The sequence below is a fragment of the Pteronotus mesoamericanus genome, unplaced genomic scaffold (assembly GCF_021234165.1).
Source record: "Pteronotus mesoamericanus isolate MK-2021 breed Mesoamerican mustached bat unplaced genomic scaffold, CSHL_Meso_final scaffold_83, whole genome shotgun sequence".
Lineage (NCBI taxonomy): Eukaryota > Metazoa > Chordata > Mammalia > Chiroptera > Mormoopidae > Pteronotus > Pteronotus mesoamericanus.
Window position 1 is genome coordinate 1,110,580 of NW_026555328.1, and position 26,158 is coordinate 1,136,737.

A 26,158-nucleotide genomic window follows, 5' to 3' on the forward strand; every position below is an offset into this window, starting at 1 on the left:
ATGTACAACTATAGGAAAGTGACAACTGGACTACAAAACAAACATCACCAAGATTCATGAGAAAATTGAGCTGTATGGGGTCTGATAACCAAAGATTCAAAGAAGTCACATCTTTATCCAGATGAGTGGGAAGGATGGAGATGCATAGGTGGAGAGAATGGTGGAGAGGTGGTGGAACAGGTGGTCCCACATTCACATGTTGTGGATAAAAATTGGAAGGGGTACCTTGGGAGCGAATGATCCCAGCCCCACACAAACCACACATCCCAGGGTTCCAGTGCCAGGAACAGAAGCCCCATAACTTGTGGCTGCAAAAACCAGTGGGGACTGGGGTGGTGGAAGAAACTGCAGGATTCTCAAGAGACTTCTCCTAAAGGGTCTGCAATGGACTTAGGACTCACGCAGACCTACCATCTCTGGGACACAACACCAGGACAACACCTGGAAGGGCTCAAATGGCATATGGGGAGAAGGGGAGAAAATGAAGTGACTGGCAAGGGGGTGAGTACTGGGGAGACAGTTTCCTCTTGGGCAATCTCCCGAGGCCAGGCAGGGGCATTGTCCACTCTCTGAGCCCCCTCCCACACAGAGCCACAAAGTGGTGAAATTGGTTGCCCAACAATGGTGACTACCTAAGGCTCTGCCCCACATAATTTACAGGTGCCTTTTCTACAACAGGCCACGCTACTAAGACAGGGAGTCAAAGCAACTCTACATAATACATGGAAACATACACAGGGAGGCTGCCATAATAAGGAGATAAAGAAATGAAATGAAAGAACAGAACATAACTCCAGGAAATGAACTAAATGAAATGGAGATAAGCAATTTATCAAATGCAGAGCTCAAAAACACTGGTTATCAGGGTACTCAAAGAAATCATTGGGTACTGCAACTGCCTGAAATAGACCCAGGGAGAAATGAAGTTTGCATTAAGTGAAATAAAGAAAAACCCAGAGGGAACCAACAGTAGAGGGGATGGAGTCAAGATTCAAATCAATGATTTGGAACATAAGAAAGAAAAAAGCGCTCAATGAGAATGGCAAGAAGAAAGGAGAATTTTAAAAAATGGGAATAGAATAAGGAGACTCTAGATATGTCCAAACATACCAACATCCGAATCATAGGGGTGCCAAAGGGCAAGAGGAAGAACAAGACATTGAAAATTTATTTGGAAAAATAATGAAAGAAAACTTCCCTAATTTGGTGAAGGAAATAGACATACAAGTCCAGGGAGCACACAGAATCCCAAACAAATTGGATCAAAGAGGACCACACCAAGACACATCATAGTTTAAATGCCCAAGGTTAAACATGAAGAGAGAATCTTAAAAGCAGCAAGAGAAAGGCAGATAGTTACCTACAAAGGAATTCCCATAAGACAGTCCCTGATTTCTCAAAAGATACTTTGTTGGCTAGGCAAGAAGTATTCAAAGTAATGAAAAGCAAAGACCTACAACCTAGATAACTATCCAGCAAAGCTATCCTTTGGAACTGAAGGGCAGAAAAAGTGCTTCCCAGACAAGGGAAAACTAAATGAGTTCATAATCACCAAGCTATTATTACATGAAGTGTTAGAGGGAACTGCATATGAAAAAGAAGATCAAAACTATGAACATTAAAATGGCAATGAATGCACAACTATCAAAAACTAAATCTACCAAAACAAACAAAGCAAACTAGCAAAATTGAACAGAGGCGTAGATATGAAGATCATTTGGAGGATTATCAGCTGGGAGGAAGGAGGAGGACAATGGGGTAAAATGTGCAAGGATTATCAAGTACCAATCGGTAGGTACAAAATAGGCAGGGGGTGTTAAGAACAGTAGAGGAAATGGAAAAGCCGAACAACTTATATGCATGACCCATGGACAGGAACTAAGAGAGGGGATTGCTGGAAGGAATGAGGGTACTGGGCAGAGGGGGTCAAAGGGGGAAAATTGGGACAACTATATTAGCAAAATCAATAAAATATATTTAAAAAAAATTTTGGGAGTAAATGAACTTTGAGGAAACCTGGGTTGAACAAAGTTAAACAAGTCTGATGCATAAGACTTCTCAGAGCCTTTAACAAAGATTATTTATCTATCAGAGAAGGTACTTCTAAAAAGATGGGGTTTTTTGCCCCCAAGTTTACCCAGCATCTTCATAAAGGGTCTCGTGTGACAAGTATCTCCAAGGATAATCTCTGGGAAACACTCGTCCACTTATGCAGAAGACCTAGCCCCAGTGTCTTGGGATAGGACAGGCTCTGATACTTTGTGATTGTGGGCCAGGTGCAGAAAGGCATGCCCAGAACTGAGCTTCCCTTGGGAGATTCTCAAATAGATCTGGTGTGGGACCTGGCCATCCTGGGGCCCCTGCCCTTAGATCACCTGCTTGTGGGAGAAGCACAGGTACTTGGTCTACTGCCAGGGGACCCCAGAGCTTTGTCCATGTTGATACACAGAGCTTGCCTGTCTGGATTCCTAGGGGAGCCGCTGCCTGAGGCTCCCCTGGCTTCCCTCTAGAAATGTCTGGATGTCAGCTCTGTGCGCTGCAGGCAGTCTCAGTGTCCTGCTCTGCTGGTGGGGGTCGTGGTGTCCCAGGCAGCTTTTTGCTTCTTTCTGTAACATCCTCTTAGGTGAGTCACTCTCTCTGTCTCCACAACCTGACGCCTTAATGAAGGTGGCTGTAGTGCCCTTCCTTCCCCCAAATTTCTGGACTCTTTCCCACTTGTGACTTGGCCAGGTCGCTGTGGTCCTGTATATGAGTATTAATGAGCATGCGTGTCCGTGCCCTGTGTCTGGATATAAGCAGGCGCAAGGAAGGAGGAGGGATTGTGTGTAGGGTCTTTCCTTTGCTGTGTGTCCTCCCTGTAGGTCCACAGCGGGGAGAGCCCATCCCAGGATGCGACTTACCAGGTAAAGAGAGTTCTGCTGCTCTTGTGATACCACTGAGAGGGATCCCGAAATGATGAACTGGCACAGAAGAGGGAATTTAGAGAGAGGTCAGAGGCCAGTTCCCTACTGCCCTCCCCCGCCCCCACCCACCCCCTGCCGCCCTTCCCAGTTTCTGTCTTCAGGCTTCAGGATTCTGGTCACACACATATTCTCTCACACATCCCAGATCCTCTGCTGGAGCTTCCAGCTCAACACGGGGAAGCAATAAATGAATGAGTGAATGAGTGAATGAGGTGTTTGGCACCACATGACAGGGCAGCGAATCGGGATAAATATGGATCCTAGGATACAGCAGACAGTTCTGAATTTTAGCTGGAAACTCACATGTTCTTTGGTAAGTTAGTAATTTCTCAACATTTCCTTGTCTAAGAATTGGAAAAAATAATATCTCCATTGTCTTGAGATAATTTGTCCCCTGAAGCTGGCATTTGTTATGTCTTGCCCATGAGAGGTCAGCGTAGACACTCAAAAAGTTAGTTCTTCTCTTGCCTTCAACTCCCCACATGCACATCTTGCTGGTCCCCCGACAGGACCCATTCAGGCGCGGGGGCTCGGTGGGGAGAGGGTCGGGATTCTCCCCATTTTCACTGCTGTTAGGTAGAAGCCCCGCATCAGTCCTTGCCTGTCTACCATTTGGTGAGTCCCTTGTAGTTAGTGAGGAGTATCGTGCATCTCTACGGTGCTGAACATCAAATATGAGGCCGATGGGGTACATTGTGTGCATTTATTTCAACACTCATGCTCTGCAGGCAGAGGGGCTGATGGGATGGCCTGCTGTCCCTGAAGGTCAGAGAGGGCGTTGGCTACGGGTTCATGGAAGCTTTGCTGAGCCCGCGTGAAGTGCTTCTAACCCTGCTTTATTTAGCTGCACCTGGGCCTATCAAGCACTATTGTTATTCCATTTTACAGAGGGGTGGACTGAGGCTTGGAGATGTTAAATAACCCGCCAGAGACCATCCAACAAGTAGCAGATTTGGAGATCAAAACCAGGTAGTGGACTCCAGATCGTGAGTTCTTAACCCTCATTGTACACTCCCTCCCCCTCAGGGTAGATGCGTGAGCCATGCAGTGGAAACAGGTGTTCACGATGAAAACTTGCTCTAGGTGCCTGTGTCTTCTAAGGGGAATGCCATTTTTCCTGGAAGTGAATAATAAACCTCAATCTTCTGTCCTCTGTGTATAGAGACTTGATGAGTGAGAAAGGAATCAGAAACCTGGAATCCTGATGTTCCTGCTGGTCCTAGAGGTGCCCAAGGAAATAGGCTTTGGTTTGGGGAAGGACATTTGTAATCCTGAGGAACAGAGAGTCTTGGAGTCAAGAAGGCAGCAAAGAGCAAAAATGCCCTGCAGAAACAAAGGGAAGGGGTGTCATGAGGGCCAATGGGCCCTGAACAGCCTGGTGGAAGTGGAGATGCCCACCAAGGCCACCGGGCACTTAAGAATGCATAAGAGAATCTAACACTCGATAGCAACTTCTCTGTGGCTGTGGTGCTATCTTCCCCATGGCCCCAAACCCCACTGCAGTCTGTTATGCAGACACAGGTGCTTGTGGCTGAGCGAAGGAACTGAGGCTCAGTTCCAAGCCTGGGTCTGCGCAGAACTGTGGGGGGATCAGCCTCAGGGGTGAGACATGAATGGGAACGAGAGGGCGAGTACTTGTACAAAGTGCTCCCAGGAACGTAAGCCCTGCTGATTTACAGACGCTGTGTGTACTGAGAGTGGCAAATTACTCCAGGCTCTTTTATTTAAATCTCATGGGACAGGGTGAATTGGCTGATGTCCAGGTTAATCTGGAGTTTTGTTGTTTGTGAGAAAAGTTGCACTGAGTCACACATAAGTGTGACTCAGAAGACAGAGGAGATGGGAGATGGGAGGGAGGAGAAGAAGGGACTGTGTGGGCGTGTGTGCAGGAGGGAGGACACTGAGGAGACTGCAAGGGAATCATAAAGACAAGACACTGGAGAAGGGAAGGACTTGTGGCTCTTAACCTTTTAAGGGTTACCGGTCACCCTGAGAATGTGAAAAAACTATGGACTTTTCCAGAAAAAAAGTAATCATCTAATATACCAAATATTTTGTCAAAAGTGGGACTCTGAGGCCATCGGTGAACCCCAGGTTGAGTACCCTCTTCTAAGGGACTCTTCTATGGCTGGGCAACCACTCTCAACAACTGGTGGAAATGTTTCTGTCTTGGAGTGTGGGCTGGGCGCCCGCATTGAGCAACACTTGAGCTGTGTTCCCAATACATCGTTGTTTGTGTGAATTAGAAATGATGCCACCTCTGGGCTGATGATCCAGAAGGAGGATTCCTGACCTCTGAGGGGAGCTAATGAGGGAAGGTGCCCAGTCTGGGTCCACGGCACCCTACAGGGCTGTCACTTGGTATTATGAGTTAAATTGTGTCCCCTCAAAATTCATCTTTTCAAGTCCTAACCCACAAGTACCTCAGAATGTGACTGCAGAGATGGTTCCAGACGCACGATGGTTGGACTTAGGATTTTGTTGACTTTCAATGGTGTGAAAGTGATATGCCTTCAGTAGGAACTGTTCTTTAGATATTGAATTTTGATCTTTTCCCGGGTGAGTGGTATGCGGTGAGATGCTCTCTCGTGATGCTGGACAGCGGTAGCTGGCCACAGCTCCCCGTCAGGAGAGTGATCACGGGGTGAACAACCCATACACTACAGCGCAGTATTTAATGCATTTTTGACCTAGGGTGTTTTCAACTGGTGAAGGGTTTATTAGGATGTAACCCCATCATAGCTTTAGGAGCATCTGTACTTGAAGATAAGACCTTTAAAGAGGTGATGAACATTAAATGAGGTCACATGCCTGGCTGTAATCCAATATGACTGGTGTTCTTTTTTTCTTTTTTCTTCTGTTGAAGTTTTTATTTATATATTTATTTGGAGAGGGGAAGGGAATGAGAAAGAGTGGAATAGAGATATCAATGTGTGGTTGCCCTTTGAGCATCCCCCGTGGGGGACCTGGTTCCGGGCATGTGCCCTGATTGGGAATCAAACTTGCAACCCTTTGGTTCACAGGTCAGCACTTGATCCACTGGGCCACCCCACCCAGGGCATGACTGGTGTTCTTATAAGAAGACAAGTTAGGCATAGACCCACACAGACCATGTGAAGACAGAGGGAAGAAAATGACCCTCTGTAAGCCAAGGAGAGAGGCATCAGAATAAACCACCCTGTGACACCTTGATCTTGGGCTTCTAGCCTCTGGAACTATGAGATAATAAATGTCTGCTGTTGAGCCACCCAGTCTGCAGTATTTGTTCTGGCTGAGCAAGCAGACCAGTGCTCTTGGTGAACAAGGTCTGAGCAGGGTTCACAGCCCACAGGCTCTCTTGACTGGAATGCAACTTGATAAGGTGGCTTTGGGAGTGTTGGTAGTTTCAGGAATTTTCTTGCAGGACAACTCACATTACTTACCCACATGCCTCCCCAGAAGGGAACGCCTCCATCGAATGAGTAAGCTACATACTCCTGAACCAGGATGGTCCCCAGGATGCTGCCAAGGCCAATGTATACCAGGCCGATCAGGATCTGGAGGGCCTGTCAGGAGAGCCACAAGCTGAGACCTTTGTTTCTGGGCGTGGAATCTGCCCCTTTCCCCTGCTCTGTGCCTCCTTTGTATTTTAATATATTTATATTCTTGGTCAAAAAAGTATTACGAAGAATGTAAAAATGAAAAGAAAACGTCCCATCATTTCTCCCCCATCAGAGATAACAACCTCTGTTGTTACGTTGTTGTCACTCACTGACTTCGCTTTCTTCCAGAGGCCACAGGATCAGCATGGATTCTGGACCACAGGACAAACCTTCCGATTTTCTGCTTCTTTGTTGCTTTTCTTTCTCTTTCATAAAATGCCTAGTTTAGAAAATATAAGGCCTCATGCCGAGGGCCTGGAGATGCTCCACCACTGAGCATCTTAATGTCCTCATTAAGGATTGGCAAGGCTGGGTCAGCTGCAGCCCCGCCTTTTGGATTTGTCGTTTTTTATATTTCCAACCCCCCTCTTTCTTCTGATTCCAGCCATTTATCCCCTCGCCCACAGTGTGAAACCTTACTTACCCCTAAGGTTCTCTGGTCTGTCTTAGGTTCCTTGTCTTGTGTACTCCAGGGCGCAGGTTGAGTACCAGCAGTTTGTGGGAATTCTGCCTGGGTGAGTGAATACCTGTACTGCTGAGATTTTGAGACCTCAAACACAACATAAGCCCTGGGGCCTGCTGAAGTCTCGGAACTCATGCTTCTGTAAAATAAATGCAATACAATCATCCTTCACATGTGCACTAATGCTCACATTGAAAAAGAACTTTGCTTTCATTAACTTGTTTGAGCATCGCAAACCCCTATGAGTTTATTCATTCAGTTTTAGAGCTATTATGTGGCATTTAGAGGGCACTTTCACACTCAGTGCTTCACAAATACATCTCCTTGAATCCTCACACCTGCCCAGTTATATAGGTCCTTTCTTCCTTCCTTCCTGACAGAATTTAAGTTAAATTTACTTTGCTTATTCCACTGTACATTTAATTTGGATATAGAACTCTTATGTTTCAGGCATAAAATTTAGAGAAAAAGTTAAAGTGAATTGAAGTACCATTCCCAGAAGCAATCCCTTAATAAAATTTATGTAAAGGAAACAACTCACACAATCCCTTGTAGGTAGCATAACAAAAAAAAAATATTTGAAGACAAGATGGAAGAGTAAATTCTTAAAATTACTCAAGAAGTTGACAACTCTGGTGATTCAATACGTTGGCAGGGCCCTCAGCAGTAAAAACATTCTAAACTACTTAGTAGGCAGACTTGAATCTCCCATCAAAGATATGAGATATTTCATTCTCTGAGACATTTTATCAGTTGGGGTTTATACTCTATTTTCCTATTCTTTCTACACTGTACTTTCTCCTGAATAGCATAAACCTATAAACATGCATTAACTGAAACACTTTATCCCCATGGCTGTCTGCTCTAGAAGGTTCTAAGGTTCTCAACAACAGTGACAAGACTTTATTAATTATAATTATAGCAGCTACCACTGAGTATGTGGTAACTTCCTATCATGTTACCTTAACTATAGTTTGTTTATAAGCTGCTCTCACAGATACTTATATACATATTGTCCAATCTTTATAATAACTCCATGGGGGAGGTATTAGACTATTCTTGTTTTATAGGTAAGGTAACTAACAGAAAAAGAAGTTTTACTATTTCCAATTTAGGGTCTTATGAAGCAGAGATTTTGAACAGCCTCTCTGGCTGCAAAGTCTTCATGATTTTTCTTTAAAAGATAGCACTTTGTATTAGAAATCACCATAAATTTAGCAGTTTAAAACAGAATTCATTTATGATCTCATATTTGTGTAGGTCAGGAGTCAGGTGTGGCATGGCTGGGGTCTCTGATCAGGGTGTCACAAGGCTGCAAGCAACGTGACCAACCAATTTAAGTTCTTTCTCTCTCTCTCTCTCTCTCTCTCTCTCTCTTTTTTTTGTATCAGACTCCCAAAAGCTAGTACAATCAACCCTGCCATGGGCTCTACCCCCACACCTACAGTTATTGAGGCAGGATAGTAAGGAACTAGGAAAATGTCTGGGCAAGTGGAATGGGGAAACTGAGATGATAATTAAACAAGGCCAAACAATCTGACCAATTTATAGCCTGCTAATGAATCACAAGACCTTATCTTCCCCTATGTGCCCATTTGGAGGCATCAACATAAATATTTTAACATGCACCTGAAAAGCTGATGAATATTCTGCTGAAACCCTCCCCTAAGATTGTCACCTGCAGAAGAGAGAGGAAAACTCTCAAGACAAAGGATGCCAGGGTGGGCTTTCTCTGGAGTATGCCCATGCTCCCTCTCTAGCATAAACTTTTTACTCTCTTTTTCCTAACTCTAAGGGTTTCCACAACACTTGCAGCCAGGGCAGCAGTGGGCAGTGGCAGCTCAGTCTGGGCTTTCCTGCGGATTCTGTCTCCAAGGCCCCCTTTTTCTCTGACTTTCCAGTGAGCTCACCGCAACCCACCTTGGCTCACTTCTTTTCTACAACATGTCTAGGGAGCCAAAGTAGAGCACCACCTAGATTCTCCCCTATTGCTCTTCTACCTGAAGTCCTCCCTTTGCCTTACTGTCCCCAGCTTTAATAAGCATACACTCAAAATACTTTGTGAGTATGTTGAAATCTTGTGAGGACTTGTTAAATCTTTCCTGCACAAAGTCAAGAACCTACTGACTATTATCGGGCCCTAGGCAGACCCACTCTGGGCTCTTTTTGTCCAGGGACATTCTTTGGTGACATGGACGGGACCTGGGGTTGTTTTTTCTTCCTTATCCTTCCTCTCATTCCTCCTTCCTATCTCTGCTCATAGTCTTGGGGGGAAGCCTGCCTGCTGTCTGCGGTGCTGGTCTTTTGTCGAAATGCACCTCGTAAAAGCTGTCAAGAACAAATATAAAAATTTTATCTTCTCTACAGTTACTCATAATACTGTTTATGTATATAGTAAAAAAATAAACACTATCCCAAATGATGTTTTTTTTAGGACCATGTGGTCTAGGAAATATTTGATATTAAAACAGGTTTAAGTGTGATTAATGCCTTTTGAAGTTATTAACATAAGATAGTAAAACATTCATTATGAGAAAAGCCTTAATATACATCCTTTGGCTTTTATTACAGAAGAGCAAAAAAAAAAAAAACCAAAAAACAAAAACAAAAACCAAACCAGTTATGTGAAACATTTTTGTTGGTCAGGTATTTGATTAACTTTCAAGAAAGTCATCTCTCTCAATTCTAAGAACTAAAATTTGTCAGCCTGTATTTATGTTTCATACATTTATTGTCACTTTAGGTAAGTAAATAACTTAATATTATTTCATAATAATATATAATCTTTAGGTCAAGTATGTTTGACAAGCTTCCAGGTTTAAATTTAAAAGACTTTCTCTTAACCTAGAAATGGCTTTGGGCTATTCCAAAGGGTCCCTGGAATACCTCAAAGATTTGCTCTTCATCCTTACAAATGCAAGATTTTAGACTAATGAGGCCTGTTTGATAGGCCTGAAACACATGGGAAACACTGTCAAATAACAAATATAATAACTATGTCTTATTTATATATGTTTATGTTTCATTTTAAAATAAATGTCCTTGAAAGTATATAAAAATCTCCAAAGTTTACAAAATCCTAATGTATTTGCATTTGTGATTCTAATTATTATTTTGGCATATTATATCTCAAAAAAGTAACAAAATTCTACATCATTTATGGTATAATCAGATCTATAACTATGTCATTTTAAGTTTTTGTCTTTTGAGAACCATTGTTTTACTCTGATACATTTATAAATAAGTTTTATCTTTAAAAAATCCATGAAAAAATTGTTATTCTAAATCACAAATTTCTAAAAGTAAATTTTCAAATCGAATTGAACAAAATTTATACAACTTGAAGCAATAGCAGAATTGAGGCTTCGTCTTTGTCGCACCCCCTGGTGCTAGAGGCTCACAACCAGTCACCAGGTAAAACAGACAAAACGGTGGCACTGAAAACGGGCCTGAGATCCCACCTGGGGTGCCTCCTTAACGGCTGGTCCAACTTTAAGAGCCACAAGCCGAAGAAATAATGCCTCATCTTTTTTAACTTTATTTTCATTGTCGACACCATTGCAGATGTCCGCATTCCCCTGCCCCTTCCCTCTGGCCATCACGCACTGCCGTCTGTGTCTCTGTGACACGCAGACGTGTTCTTTGGCTAATCCCTTCATTTTCTTCCGCAGTGTCAGCCGGCCTCAGTACAATCTTGGGGACAGGGAAGGAGTCTGGCCTATAAATAAATCTCTGAAGTATAACACTATTCTCTAATTAGGTTTGTTTTGCAAAAATGAAAGCAAATGTAAGCACCTTATATTCAGATGTTTATGGTCTTTTTTTTTTTTTTTTTTTGGTTTGTTTATGTTGTTACAGTTGTCCTGCTTTCCCTTCCTTCTCTTACCTCCATCTGGCCCCACCTTGCGCTCTTTCCCAGTCAGTTGCCATATCCTTGTCCATGTCCATGGATCATGTATAAATGTTCTTTGGTTTATCACTTCACCATTGTATTTTCAGTCTACCCCCTCCCCTCCGGCAGCTATGAGTCTGTTCCCTCTGTATCTATGCTTCTGTTTCCCTTTTGTTCATTAGTTTACTGTGTTCACTCAATTCCACATATGAGAATGTGTAATATTTGTTCTTCACTGACTGGCTTATTTCACTTAGCCTAATGTTCTCCAGGTCCATCCATGGTGTTGCAAAAGGTAAGAGGTTCTTCTTGTTTACTGCTGTATAATATTCTATTGTGTAAGGCATGCCTCACTTTTTCTAAAAATTTTTTTATCAAGATAAAAACTTAGGAAAATCTTGTAGGATGTGTGTTGCCACAGTGTCAGATAAATTAGACAACACCTTCTTCATAGCCCATGAAGGACCCTAATCTGACTCTAGTGGATCACACAGAACCCATCGCGGGGCCAGAACAATCTGCTTCCCAGCTCACTCCCCTGCCGCTCCCCAAAGGGCACCTGCTGCTCTTTTATCCCTCATCCACTACAGAACTGCTGACACCCACCTCTGCTTATAGTCAGCCCTGCCACTACCAGGAGCAGAACTCCTTATCACCCAAATGCTTATGTGGTACCTCTGAGGGAAGTAGTGAAAGGGGAGCCTCGTCGATGAATTATTCCAGTACATGTTCCATTTTCTATGTCTGACTATGCTCTTTGCAAAGAAAAACTTGATTGGTTTTCCAAAGACCCTAGCAAGTTCACAGAGGGGTTTAATCACTTAACACTGCCTTACGACCTGACTCGGAGTGATTTATAGATTGTCCTCTCTCGCGGTTGCTCTGTAGATGAAAAGCAGTGCACATAGAAGCTGCAAGGGCTCATGCTGATGAATTAGCTGGTCATCGTTACCTCAGCTCAACGTCTCATACACTGACCAGGGGGACAAGCACTCCCAGATCAGGACCCTACTGGGTCTATCAAACTGGCACAGATAATAGACAAGAGGGAAGGGACTGCTGGACCCATATGGTTATTTGTCTGATAGAAGGGATACAAAATGTACTATTAATCTTGTTAAGTGTAACAAAATAAAAAAGTTACTCAGAAAATGCTGAAAACCCTGCCCTTTTCTGGGGGTGGTTCACAGAAGATTTAAGAAAGTCCACAAACATTGACCCTGAGTCTGTCGAGGGCTGAGCACTTCTGGGAATCCATTTTATCCAGCAGGCAGCCCCCACATCAGGAGAGAGTTACACAAACAAGCCTTGGGACCTCAGACCTTCCTGAGCAACAAGTAGAAATACCTTTCAGGGCTTTTAACAACTGAGACAAAGCAGATGAAGAGCAAAAAGCCCCCTGAGGGGCACAAAAGTCTCACTTGTTAGCTGCTACTTCAAGTCCAACACCACCTCAGGGTCACCTAGCCCAAAACTACATTGGATACAAGAGGGGCAATGTTATTCCTGCAGACAAGAAGGACAACATGAAGGAGTGCCCACAACTGACTCAGGGTCAACGATATGCAGGACCGTCGCTCCTCTGCAAGAGGGAAGGCCATGGGAAAAGTGAGTATCCTGGGCTCTGAAGAGAATCTGGTGCCCCTAAACTGATGATGTTTGAAGCCACCTGAGAACTGAAGGTGCCTGAGACCTCCCACCACCACCACCGGCCATCTGACCATCTCACCAGATGAGCCCTCAGGTGATCCTGTAGGGGCTCACTGTTTTATTAGACGTGGGAGCTGCTTGCTCTGCTCTGACCCACTCACCAGGGCCTCCTTCCAAATCCTGTTTGATCCCCGGGGTAAATGAGCATCCTCAGTGCTACCATTTCACGCAACTCCTGAGCTGCTGTCTCGGGAATCTCACTCTTAGTCACGCCTTTCTAGTGTTCCTGGGGCGCCCACTCCCTTACTAGGAAGGGGCATCTTATCTAGTCTAGGAACTACCGTAGTGCCAGGCCCAATAGTCAGAGAAGATAATGAACCCTCACTGTTATGCCTGTTGGCCAATCTAACTTCTCACCCTAGACTGGAAGTTCATAATATTCTAGAATCTGTCTTCATTCAAGTCAACCCTGATATGGCAAACTGGAGTACCAGGCAGGGCAACAAAATACCCCCTGTCAAGATATCTCTAAAACGAGGAGTACCCTACCCTAACAAAAGACAGTGCCCTCCAAAACCTAAGGCCATACAAGGGATCGACCTTCTCTTTGAAAAATATTTAAATCATGGGCTGCTCAGGCCCTGCCAGTCCCCGTGCCATACCCCTGTTCTCCAGCACAAAAGCCAAACAGAGAGTAATGGTTTCTACAAGACCAAAGGGCAGTAAATGAGGCTGTAATTCTGGTACATCCTATAGTTCCAAACCCCTACACTATCTTAATTCAAATCCCAGAAACGTCAACTATTTTACTGTGTTAGATTTAAAGAATGCTTTTTCTTTGTTCTTAATTTATTTTAATTTTTTTGAATTTTTATTTGTTTTATTTTTTTAAAGATTTATAAATCATGTTTATTCTATTACAGTTGTCTCAATTTTCCCCCTTTACCAGCCTCCACCCATCCCCCCCACCCCCCCGCTGCCACAGTCAATGCCCACTCTGTTGTCCATGTCCATGGGTCACTCATACATGTTCTTTGACTAGTCCCTTCCCCTCCTTTCCACCACTGTCCTCTTTCCCCATCCCCTCTGATAATTTTCAGTTGGCTCCATGTTTCCAAGCTTGTGGTTTATTTTGTTTGTTAGTTTATGTTGCTGAACAGATTCCACTTATAGGTGAGATCATATGGTATTTGTTTTTCACCAACTGGCTTATTTCCCTTAGCATAATATTCTTCAGTTCCATCCATGTTGTCACAAAAGGTAGGAATACCATCTTACCTTTTCTTTCTTTCTTTCTTTCTTTCTTTCTTTCTTTCTTTCTTTCTTTCTTTCTTTCTTTCTTTCTTTCTTTCTTTCTTTCTTTCTTTCTTTCTTTCTTTCTTTCTTTCTTTCTTTCTTTCTTTCTTTTCTTTCTTTCTTTCTTTCTTTTTTTCTTTCTTTCTCTCTCTCTTTCTTTCTTTCTTTCTCTCTTTCTTTCTTCTTTATTTCTAAAATGCAGATTGATTTTATCTATTTTTTAAATGTCAAAGTCAATTATAAAATATTAAAAAATTTAAAACCATTATAAAGTCTCAGCAATTAAAACATGACACCAGCACAGAAATGATCAAGTAGGTCAATGAAAAATGAGCATTCTAGAAACTAACATACATATCTGTTTAACAATGTAACATATGATTAAATTGATATTTCAAATCAATGGGGAAAATAAGGCTTATTCAACATATAAGGTGCATGGACCACGATTACTTGAAATAAAACAAATATAGAGCCCTATTTCACATGTTGTACAAGAAATATTCAGGTGAGTTAAAAATCAATATGTAGAATCTAAGGAGTTTTAGGAGAAAATACAAACTAATATTTTTCTTACCCTGAAGTAGAATATTCAAACCCAAAAGCTATAAAGTAAAATATTGACAATATGACTACATTAAACATTTAAGACTATATAGTAGTATACATATTAAAAAAATTAAAGGACAAGTAGTAGAATAGGAAAGTATTTGCCACACATTTAAAAAAGGGTTAAGAGTTACCTTTTTTTTTTTTAGGAAAAAAAATTCTATAAACCTTTAATCGATAAATGGATAAAGAATATCAAAAAGTCATTTAAAGTTTTTTAAAAAAATAATATAAATAGGCAAGAAACATAATAAAACAGATTTAGTTTCAACAATAATAAAGGAACAATTGAAATAACATATTATCACAGTCAGATTAATACGTACTAAAAAATATTGGTAATATCAAGTATTGGTGACTGTGAAAGGAACTGGGTATTCATAGAAACTTGTTCTTCATCTTAAAGCAGTCCCTTTAGCATATTTTGCAGTGCTGGTTTGGTGGAGGTGTATTCTTTTAGCCTTCTTTTGTCTGGGAAACTCCTTATTTCACCTTCCATTTTAATTGAGAGCCTTGCTGGGTAGAGCAGTCTTGGTTGCAGACCTTTGCTTTTCATGACTTGGAATATTTCTTGCCACTGCATTCTGGCTTGCAATTTTTCTGTTGAGAAGTCAGCTCTTAGCCATATCGGGGTTCCCTTATAAGCTATTACCTCTCTCTCCCTTGTTGCCTTTAGGATTCTCTGTTTGTCTTTGATGTTTGCCATTTTAATGATGATGTGTCTTGGAGTGGGCCTCATTGGGTTCCTCTTGAATGGGACCCTCTGTGCTTCCTAGACTTGTGTGACTTTTTCTCTCCTCAAATTAGGGAAGTTTTCTATCATGACTTTTTCAAACAGTTCTCCATCCCTTCCTCATCCTCTGGTATCCGTATTATATGGATATTATTACATTTCAGGTTGTCCTGCATTACCCTAAATGCTTCTTTGTGCCTTTTAAGTCTTTTTTCATTTTCTTATTCTTTCTGGGAGCTTTTTTCTACCTTGTCCTTTAGCTCACTGATTTGATCCTCTGCTTCATCGAGCCTGCTTTTGATTCCTTCTACTGTATTCTTCAATTCAGAAATTGTATTCTTCATTTCCTCCTGTCTCTTATTGATATTTTGTATGTCCTTTTTCATGGTGATATAGTTTGCAGTACATTCCTCGTAGTTTCCCTGTAGTTTTTTGTAATTCTCTCTGAGCTCACTGAGCTCATTGAGCTTCCTTAGAACTGCTATTTGATATTCAATACCTGATAGTTTACTTGCCTCTATTTCATGTAGTTCTCTTTTTTTTTAAAGTTCAGAATATGCCTTTATTCTTTAATTTACAAACATTTAATTTGTCCTTCAAAAGTTAATTACAACAGGTGACAGCTTTTCTCAGACACTTCTCTAAGATGTTAGCCCCACACACACAAGGGAATGGGGGGCTGATCTTAACTGTGAACATCTTTCTGCAGTTACATTCTTGCATAAAACTGTCCAGTTTGCTGTTCTTCCAGATGCTCTCTTCTGAAGGATGGAACAGCTCCCCGCTTGATATTTACACATTCCAAACAGGGCCTCCCCTTCACTCATAACTTCTCCGGGGCTCCTGCAGCATGACGCCACCTTCCGTCATAGCACTCTGGAGTCGCTTCATCGAGTCTGAGGCTGCCTCCCATGGAGTCGGCTGGTAGACCATGAAATTGATCCCTGCCTCTAAACACCGTTCTGCCAGCACGCGTCCTACGCTCTCACAGGCCACCACGTTCTTGGTGCTGTAAAGGTGCTTTTTAATAGCCCATTCACGTGTGGATGCAGAAACCACAACCTGGCCGTTGGGATGCTCAACAAGTGCTTCTACGTGATGCTGAGTCCTTATAACTCGCAGCCTGTGCCAGAACTCGCGGGAGGGCCACACTGTCCCCCAACCCCGTTGCTTCCTGGCCATGGCTAAGAGCTCCAGATTCCGGGGGTTCCGGTTGGTGAACTCCGGGGCAACAACTTCATTGCCCAGAGGGTCCACTTCAGGCTTCACCTCTGGCTTGGAGCTGGTTGAGAGCGCTGAGACCCCATGCCCGGGGTTCCTGCAAACCGACAACAACTCCCAGTACCGTGACCGAAGCGCCATTGCTGACGGGATTGTGGCCAAAGCCTAGGGAAAGCTTCCCCTCCTTTCCGCCCTCGAGACCCCGTGGCTCGCTGGCCGCAGCCATCTTAACTCAGGGCCATTTAGTTCTCTTTGTTGGGATTCCTCCTTTCCCTTAGGCTGGAAGGTATTTCTTTTCCTTCCTATTATTTGTGAGACTCTTCTTTTTTGCTTCTACCTCTTAAATTCATCTGTCTTGATTTCCTGACTGTGTGGTGTGAACTTCTATGGTAGGAGACGGCTGTTTTTACTTTCTGGATCTGTCTCTGATAACGTCAGATGTTGACTCTGTCTGACCTTAGGCAATCTGTCGGAGACTTCCAGGAATCTACTGTCTGTGGCTGTCTCCTTCAGCTGCTAATCTAGTCACTTTGCACTCAGCAGGCGGCTTAGACAGCACAGGGTGGGGAAGAATCCCACCTGGGGGCAGGGTTATTGGGTCCTCTGATGCTGCTGCTCAGTGGGGAGTGGTCTCTGCCTGACCAAGATGGATGCTACCGCATGCGGGATGAGTCAGCACCTAGATCCCACCGGCTACTCTCTCAGTTCTCTCCCCAAAGTCTTCTTCCCATGTCTCTCCTCATCAGTCTCTAGCCCACTCTGCCCCCACCTTTGCCAGAGACCAGGGTAAGTGGCTGCAAATAAAAATTTATATGTTGGCCATTTAAATAGCTCTTTGCGTCCCCAGCCACCCGTCTCTGGCAGAGAGCAACCCTGCTGTTTTTCAGAGCTGGCTGTTCTCTGTGTACTTTCTAGGCTCTGGTGCTGCAGGCTGGAGATCGCTTTTGGTTTTGACCCCACTCTTCTCAGGGGGATCAAACAGGCCCTTTTAGTATCCTTCTGGTGCTGCCGTCCGTGGGTGCCCCGCCCACCTTCTTGAGTCTCTACCGCACTCCTTGCCGGTTAGATTGCACTAAACAGATTCTTCTGTCTCCAACATTGTAAGGCTCCTCTGTTGCTATTGTTCCGTTGTTTGTTGCAGTTGATTTCTCCACAATTTAGTTGTAATTCCAGGTTGGTCCTGGGACAAGGTCAGTGTGACTTCCACTCACTCCTCCATCATCCTGATTCTCTTCTAAAGGATGCTTTTTACCGCACCTCCCTTCATCCTGTCTCCCAGCACTTGTTCGCATTTGAATGGACTAACCCCCAAACAAGGGAGACCTGCATTATACATGAACTATGCTCCCTCCGGGCTTTAGGACAGCCCGCATTAGTTTGGAAATGTCATAGACAAGAAACTAAGAAAACTCCAATTAACCAGTCATTTCTAGTACTTACAAAAGACTCTCAAAATTCCATCCTAGTATTGACTTCCTTGCAGATAGAGATATAAAGGCCCAAACAACCTCACAGTGGTTCCAATCTTTAGGGTACCTGCTTACCTTAGGAGTCCAGACTTGTCTTCTCAAAGGAAACAGGCCATACTGGCCCTCAGAGTCCCACATGGTAAAGAACAGCTTCAAGGATTTTTAGGAATAGCTGGTCTGCTGCCTGTGGTTACCAGGTTTGGGGCTAATTGCTCAACTGGTATGTAAGGCTTTAATGGGAGATGACGAAGGGCCTATAGACAGGACCCCTGAAAGTCAGCACGCCTTCAAAGAGTTAAAAGTCAAAGTGAGCAATGCACCTGCCTTAGCGATGCCAAATTTAGAAAAACCGCTTACCCTATAGTAGCAGAAAAATAGGAAATGGCACTTGGAGTTCTTACCCACAAGTTAGGTGTGACTCTAAGGCCAGTAGCTTACCTCTCAGAACAATACATACAATAGCAGCTGCTATTTTTCACAGATTCAGATTGTTCACAGGCTGCAGCAGCCACTGCTCTTTCCGCAGGAGAGGCCCGTACGCCTGCTCTGGGCAGCCGTTGGAAGTTCCCCACCCCCATCAGGTACAAGCTGTGTCAGAAATAAAGGGACGCCAGTGGCTCATGGGGATGGGAAGGCTACGTAAGTATGGCAACAGGAATTAAAAACTTTATGCAACTCTGATGAAATGTTAGACCCAGCTTGTTCCTCTGGCCTGGTATTTTTCTTTCATAACTAGTGCTTACGGGTTAAACGTCTTTTTTTAAGTACTCTTTACAGGAATCAGCAGTTTTGGTTCCCGTGTAAACCTCGGCAGCAGCCTGACCTCAGGACCCCAGGAGCTCAGCTAATGAGAAACCTCTGATGGCCAGCGGAAGGTTGCGGAGCATAGAGACCCACATCGAGGCCTCGGGAAGGCCTCCTGCAGGTCCGCAGCCCCCACCCCCTGACTTCTTTGTTCTGCTTTCCCTCTTCTTCCTGATAAGACCCCTGCCTGCACCGAGATGGAAAGATGGCCTTTGGGGCAAGAGTCCCTCATCTTCTCAGGTGGCAGGCACTTGATTAAACTGCTTTCCTGGATGTCAACGTTACCCTTAGGCGTCATGAAAATAGAGCTGCACCTTAAAACACACACACACACACACACACACACACACACACACACACACACTACAAGTAAACCCTTCGAATCCACCTACTGGCATGTGTTTTCTCAGATCTGACCTGCTGCTAGATAACATCGAGTCGATGTCTTACATGATTAATGTAGGACAGGTACAAGAGGCATTACAGGAGTATGGAACAAAATTCCACACGCTTATACACCTGCCCTCGATAAAGACTCCCAACACAAACAGGTTCAACCAGGGGACAGGGTCTATTGAAAAACCTGGAGGGACGACAGCCCTAAGTACCAAATACAGCCCAGGGAGAAGGGTCCACGTCAAGCGCTACTAAGCACCCCGACTTGAGCAAGCTCACAAAAGCAGCCAGTTGTTTTCACTGATCCCAAATTAAACCTGTTTCTTGTGAGTCCCCACAGGAACCATAATCTAAGACCTATTCTTGTGAGCCCATCAAGGACCTCAAGCTCCTCTTCATGAAACCAGAACCTGTTACAGATATATAACATAATGTCCAGGCTTTAATATAATGGTCTTTCTCAGATTTCTGACACCCTTTCTACTAGCCTGTCAGTATGCCCAGCCTCTTAACTTAGGAAAACATTTTTTTTTCTGTATACTCCACCCAATTTATTCAAATGTTAACCAATAATATTTATCCTCCCTATTTTCATATCCCTAGTGTACTTGACATTCCTACAAGCAGAGTGGGAGAGTTATAAACCACTACACTTTTCTGATATCATTGCTGCTGAAAATCAACTTCCCAAATGCTGGCTCTGCCATAAGCAACCAATCCTAAGAGCCCTCCCACCTCAGGGTCAACCTATAACTCTCAGCATAAAACTAACTCTGTTATTGAGGTCCCTCAGAAATTGTGAAAAAGCCAGTCCTTTTTCAGTAAACCTCCCTCCAGTTCCCGATGGCTTTCCTTGCACCAACGTAACCCTGGTCATTAATCAGACTAATAACCGGTCAATATTAAGCCCTTATGCAAGACCTTTACAGAACCCTGCTCTCATTGTGGTACATTTAATGAATGTGTCAATAAACTTGAACTAGAGAATTCTGTCCCAACTTAGATATATCCAAAAACTTTTTTTGACAATGTTTCCTGTCCCTTCAATCTGACACACTTGTGTTCACCAGACTACAGGGCAAAATTAGAGGCCTGGAAAACTAATTCTCAAAATATCCTCCAGAACAACTGCAGTTATTGGTGAGAAAAAACTCATATCAAGTGAAAATTCATATATCAAGTCCCCATAGCACAGGAAGTCCCACAGAAGCGAGGGACCCGTCCTGAAAAGAGGAACCCTTTCCACAGCTACAGGGAAAACTCCCTACTCTGGTCCAACCCTACAGGCCTGGTTTTCAACCACATATTGCTGGCTGAGCATGCACCCTCCTGGGCGCCTCTTTCTTTGTGGCCACCTCCAGACAGGCTACTCTACACCTTATGATGGCTGATCTTATACCAACTTCCACTAACCATTACCTGCTTTAGCTTATCTGAGTGTTGACAACACATCATTTTAGGGCCAGTGAACCTTAGGTTTTCTTAACCCTGGGGGGATTTCTGTCACTACAATAGAACACATAATAGAATACACAATAGAATACATAATACTATTCACCATAAAGAGATAAAAGCCACAGGTCTTATTATAACTGGCCCAGGGGAAGCCATCAGAGTAATAGCCTCATGGGGAGGATTTGCCTATTATGAAGCCACCTTAAAAAATTTAACAGACATCATAGGTCCTAAAACTAGTGCTGGCAATGCCCTCTAAAACTTTCAACAGTCTCTAGAGTCTCTTGCTAGTGTTGCCCTTGATAACAGATTAACCCTTGATAACTTACTAGAATGGGAGGGGTATGTGCAGTCATAAGCAAAACCTGTTGCATCTGCATTAACTCTTCATGTCAAGTAGAAAATAAAAGACAAAAACAAAAAAAATTATGACCACGCCACATGGTTTCATAACCTGAGGAAGGGGAACCCTTTTGTCAGCTTCATCTGGGGGGCTATGGTCTGGTTTGTACCCGTCCATGATCCCCTGCAGTTATAGTCTCCTCATCTCTGGGCCATGCCTTTTTAACCTTCTCATCAAAATTGTTACCTCTAAAATACAATTCCATGTCCGGATGATGACTCTTTGGGGATTCCAGCACATTTCTACTTTAGAAACAGTCAGCCAACAGCCTCGCTGTTCTGGTCTCAGATACCATTTCTTGTCTCTCTTGCATCAGGCAGGGAGAGGCTTCTCTACCCTCCATAGGGAGGGACCGCAGCCCTTGTCAGCAGAAAGCAGTTACTCATCACCCTACGAGATTTCAGAAATGAAAGAGTCTAAGGAAGAAATGAGGCAGAATAGTAAGAAACTAGAAAATGTTCTCAGGGTGTTAGGTAGGATAAATTGTAAACTAAGGCAGGGAGGAGAAGGGAGACAAATCTCACCCATTAACTTAGCAGTCCTGAGCCTGGTCTGATAAGACTGCTAGGCGTTCTGAACGGCACCAGCTAAACTGATAGTGCAGGAGGCGGGAGCCCTTGAAATTCTGTGTGTATCATCTCCAACGGCTGGCAAAGAAAACCGTCGTAATGGTCCCAAGGTCTCGAAGGGGGAGGATGAGGGGCAACCTAGAAGCTGACTAAAGTATATAATTCCTGAACCTCTATAGTCAGTTAGCTGAGTGCCCACTTGTAGCCTCAGCTCAAGTGTATAGAACAAGCTCACTAACAATATTAGTACCTTTTTTCCTCTATGCTTCATAAATAAACTCTCATTCCAGTATATGGGTTTGTCTCTCGCCTGAATTCTTCTCTTGTGGGCAAGGCAAGACCTGAGGAGGGGGAGTCCCCTGACTCAGGTCTCCCTGGTAACAGGGGTGTGGAATGAGAAAACTGAGACAAGGTAATTAAACAAGTCCAAGCAATTTGACTAATTACAGCCAGCTAGTGAATCACAAGACCTCAGCTTCCGTAACCAAGGACACTTGAGAACAAATGGTTTATACCTCTCCTCCCTGACCAGAGAATACATAGCTTAAATCATCCTGGTCAGGAAGAAAGAACAGAGATCCAATTTGCCATTTGTGCCAGCCAAACCCAATGATAGATGAAGTCAGGGAAACAAATAACAAAAACATGGTTAGAGGCAGAGACACCCAAGATAAAACACTAACGCCAGCTAAAGAACAATCCCAAGCTCCCCTATATGTTCACTTGGATGCACCAACATACATATTTTAAAATGTACCTGAAAAGCTGATGAGTATTCTGCTGAAACCCTTCCCTAAGATTGTCACCCGCACAAGAGAGAGAAAAAACTCTCAAGACAAAAGATGCCAGTATAGGCTTTCTCTGGAGCACACCTATGGTCCTTCTTGGGCATGAACTTTTTACTCTTTTTCCTAACTCTAAGGGTTTCCCCAAGACTTGCATCCAGGGCAGCAGTGGGCAGTGGCAGCTCGTCCTTCGCTTACCCTCTGAATCTGTCTCCAAGGCCCCCTTTTTGTCTTACTTTCCAGGGAGCCAAAGCAGCCCTGCCTTGGCTCACTTCTCTCACTGTGACTTTTACTTCCCAATGAGCTCCCAGTGGCCCTGCTCTGGCTCACATTTTTTCTATAATGTGTCTAGGGAACCAAAGCAGAGCACGGGTTCTGTCCTACGCTTCTTTTACCCCAAGTCCTTCCTTTGTGTCATTGTCCCCAGCTTTAACAAATGCACTCTCAAAATCAACTTGACTCATGAAGTGAAATCTTTCCTGCAGAAGGTCAAGAACCCACACACTACTGACTGGCCTGAGGCAGATCCGCCCTAGGCCCAGTCCCCGTGTCATGACATTATCGTAAGTCTCATGTGGCAGGAAAATCATACCAGCATGCCCGAGTTACCCATAGAAATCATTCAATTAAGTATACTCACTCTGTTCAGCCTGCAGCTAACTTTTCTTTCGCCTGTCTTCTCTAGTGCTTCGTTGTGGGCAACTTTTTTTTCCTGAAGAATAAAGACACTGGATTCTGGTAGGAAGGATAGATAGTAAAGTGAGACAGGGAGGAGGCGGGAGGCATGCCACGCCCATTAATTCAGCAGTCCTGAGCCTCGTCTGATAAGACTTCCAGGCATTTTGAGACTCATAAGCAAAATCAAGATAGTACAGGACGAGGGGAGCCTTCAACTCAGGTCTCTCCGGTAACAGTTCAATACACAGAGACATTTTAAGGCATGAGTTTAGAAAGATCTAAAATGTCTAAGTAGGTTACCAGCTGCCTAGAGCTGAGCTTTCCCACCCACATTTACTTTCTGTAATTGGCAAGGAACAAAGTAAACGCAGTTCAGTTGGGTAAGTGTTTACTGGTATCTGTGTGGAGAAGAAAGGGTTGTGTTTTACGGGCTGGGAGGAACAGAGATGAACTGGGCACTCAGGGGTGATGAGCACAGCTGTGTGCAAGACATACTAACAAACGCCTCAGCAGAGAAAGGGAGCCCATTCATACACACGTACTTTACTGGCTCTCCTCTCTCCATGTGTCACTTTCCTATTCTCTCACAATATCCAAATCCGTAGTTGAGTTTCTGTTTTGGAGGGGAACTCAAAATAAGACACCCACTGCCTTGGTGTTAGAAAAAACTGCTAACAAGAAGAGAATAGGAGACTAAAGACTGAAGTAGATATGGAGACTGTATGTCTAGTTTAACCTCCTCATCCACCAAGCGATGCCCATGGATCTTGAGTGACACGCCTGCCAGTTCTGAACACTTGAAGGAGTGCGGAACTGTTGTTACTCTGAGTTCCCTTGTTGGAGAAAGGTGGTATGTGGAGAGGACTGAGCGTTTCCATAAGATTCCGCCACTGTACACAGGCCCCACCCATCCTGGGCACGCGGAGGCTTACACATGCTTTTGTGCATCTGTGTCCCCTGAGACCCTGGAGGAAAACAGAGGGCAGTCCCAATGTTTTTAAGTGAAGGAAGATTAGGGAAGGGCCCATTTACAGAAATGTGGGAAGGTATGGTGGCCACAGGGGCTGTTGACATACCAGGAAACCACTAGCACAGGGAGGCTGTGCCCCTCCGACGTAGGGACCAGAGGCATGAACCATGTCACTATGGCAGCCGGCAAGGGCTGCAGCCAAGGACGACAGCCGCCTAATGGGAGCTGAGGTCTTCAACAGGAGACCTCAGCTGCTGCCCGAACTGTGCCCAGCAGAGGGAGGGTGCACTCTCATGTCTCCCTCCTCCCGACTTCCACTTTCCGTGGCTGAACCCCCAGAAGGATCAGCGCACAGGGGTGTGGGTGATGCTGTCCACATGGGCCACAGGGTACAGGTTAGGTTCTGCTCTTAACAACTTTGGGGTATTATTCTATTACCTGGGATTTCTCTATATTCTGCCCTCATTTTGGAAGAAGGCCCTGTATTTAATGTCCCTCAAATTATCCTGGTTAAATGTTCCATCTCAGTCTTATCTGTTCCCTGTTGGGAAACACCCTCTCTGGTTTCAGGAACTGTAACCCTGCCGGCAGGCTGGAGGGCCCCAAGGCTGGAAATATTCAGGAGGCCTTGGGGAAACAGGCTCCTGAGGAAACATAATCTGTACCCCCTGGTAGGGGTGTAGCTCCTGTCTCTCTGCTGGTCTTTGTTGATGACGGGTAAGACCCTTGAGGGAGGGGTCACCTAAGCCAGACATTGACTGGTATGGGCAGCAGACAAGAAATTGGGGCACATGGAGAAAGGGCAAAAAGGCCCACACCTCTTAGATTGGCTTGGACATGGCCGGAGTCCTCATTGCAGACGAAAGCAGACTCCTTGTCTCTTGGCGGCTCCCTCCCTGCCTCCTGGCTCAGGCTTGAAACAGGGCAGGAATCAGCCCTAAACCAGATCTGGCAGTTCTCTGGACATCAGACCTAAAAGTAAATTCTTTAAGGTGTGCTTTGTTCTTCCCTCAAAAGCTCTAGCCAGCTCGTGCTGAGAAGGACATTTACATTATTCACAGACCCTACCCTATATCCTTAGGTGCCCTTATGTTTACTATGCTCTCAAGTTTAGTTTCTCTCGTGTTTATACTAGTCTCCTCTTGGACCCATGTAAATCGGTCTGTTCCTGCCATTTGTTTTCTTCAAAGCATCACCTATTCTCTTTGAATATTAACATACTGATATAATGAGATAACCTTGCATTCCCGTTAACCTAGCCCCACTGATAACCCTTTCAATAATAGCCTTGGAACAAAGGGACACGGGGCCTACCCCACTAGAGGGATGTGCCACGGGGCTTCTTCGCTAAGAGGGAAGTGCCCACATCCGCTCTCTCCCAGCAAACAGAGAAGTGTTTGAGATGATTCGTGTTTATCCCCCTCATCCCTGACAACCCTGGGACCGGCTTTGTGGAATTCAGAGCTCTGCTCCCATGTCAGCTGGCCCTGGACTGTTTCCCTCAGATTCAGGGAACCCCGCGCTCCGTCCCCTGGACGCGGTGGTTGCTGCCCGGCCTGGGACTAGAGGCGGTGACCCCAGCAGTGCTCCCCCGCTGCAGTGCACGCCATCTAGCCGCTGCGCAGTACAACACATGACAGCTCTAACAGCAGAAAATGGACCTAGACGGGCAAATGGAGACCTGTTCCTCTCTTTGGTCTCCCTCTCCCTGACTCACATGGAGGCAAACAGGACATCTGTGGCTATTTTTAAAAACAAGGAAAAACTTAAAAGCCTTGTAAAAGTTAAGTCAGGGCTCCTCCTGAATACATGGCAACTTGTCCTTCCTGGGAGAAGGCCTGGTTCATAGAAATCTCATGCAACTGTGTCAATGTGATTTTTTTTTCTATTGAATGGATATATTTTTGTACTTTGGATAAAAAAGAGTGCCTATAATCTCTAAACAATTTATAATTACATTTTTTTTTCATATTTAGACCAAGTTATTTTTCCTCTTGTGGAAGTTCTTGTGAAGCAAGAGCTGGGCATGGGGACCCACAAGGACACTATGATCTCAGTAGAGGCTGGAATCATTTGATTCAAAACCTTACGTCAGCAGGCCCTGCAAGGTGTGCAGAGGTAAATCTGTTGTTTTGAGTCCTCAAATTGAATGCCTAGCTTC

At 44.2% G+C, this 26,158-nt stretch overlaps 1 protein-coding gene across 1 annotated transcript; it reads right to left on the bottom strand.

Annotated features, from left to right (window-relative positions):
• Positions 1–15,795: 15,795 nt before the first annotated feature.
• On the bottom strand, positions 15,796–16,652 carry LOC129062592 (39S ribosomal protein L18, mitochondrial-like). The gene has a single exon (XM_054563594.1). The coding sequence runs from the start codon at positions 16,607–16,609 to the stop codon at positions 16,067–16,069; it is 543 nt and encodes a 180-aa protein (XP_054419569.1). The 5' UTR covers positions 16,610–16,652; the 3' UTR covers positions 15,796–16,066.
• Positions 16,653–26,158: the final 9,506 nt, after the last annotated feature.

Excerpts from the sequence above, each read along its gene's own strand:
- LOC129062592 (XM_054563594.1), bottom strand. The coding sequence starts at position 16,609 with ATGGCGCTTCGGTCACGGTACTGGGAGTTGTTGTCGGTTTGCAGGAAC.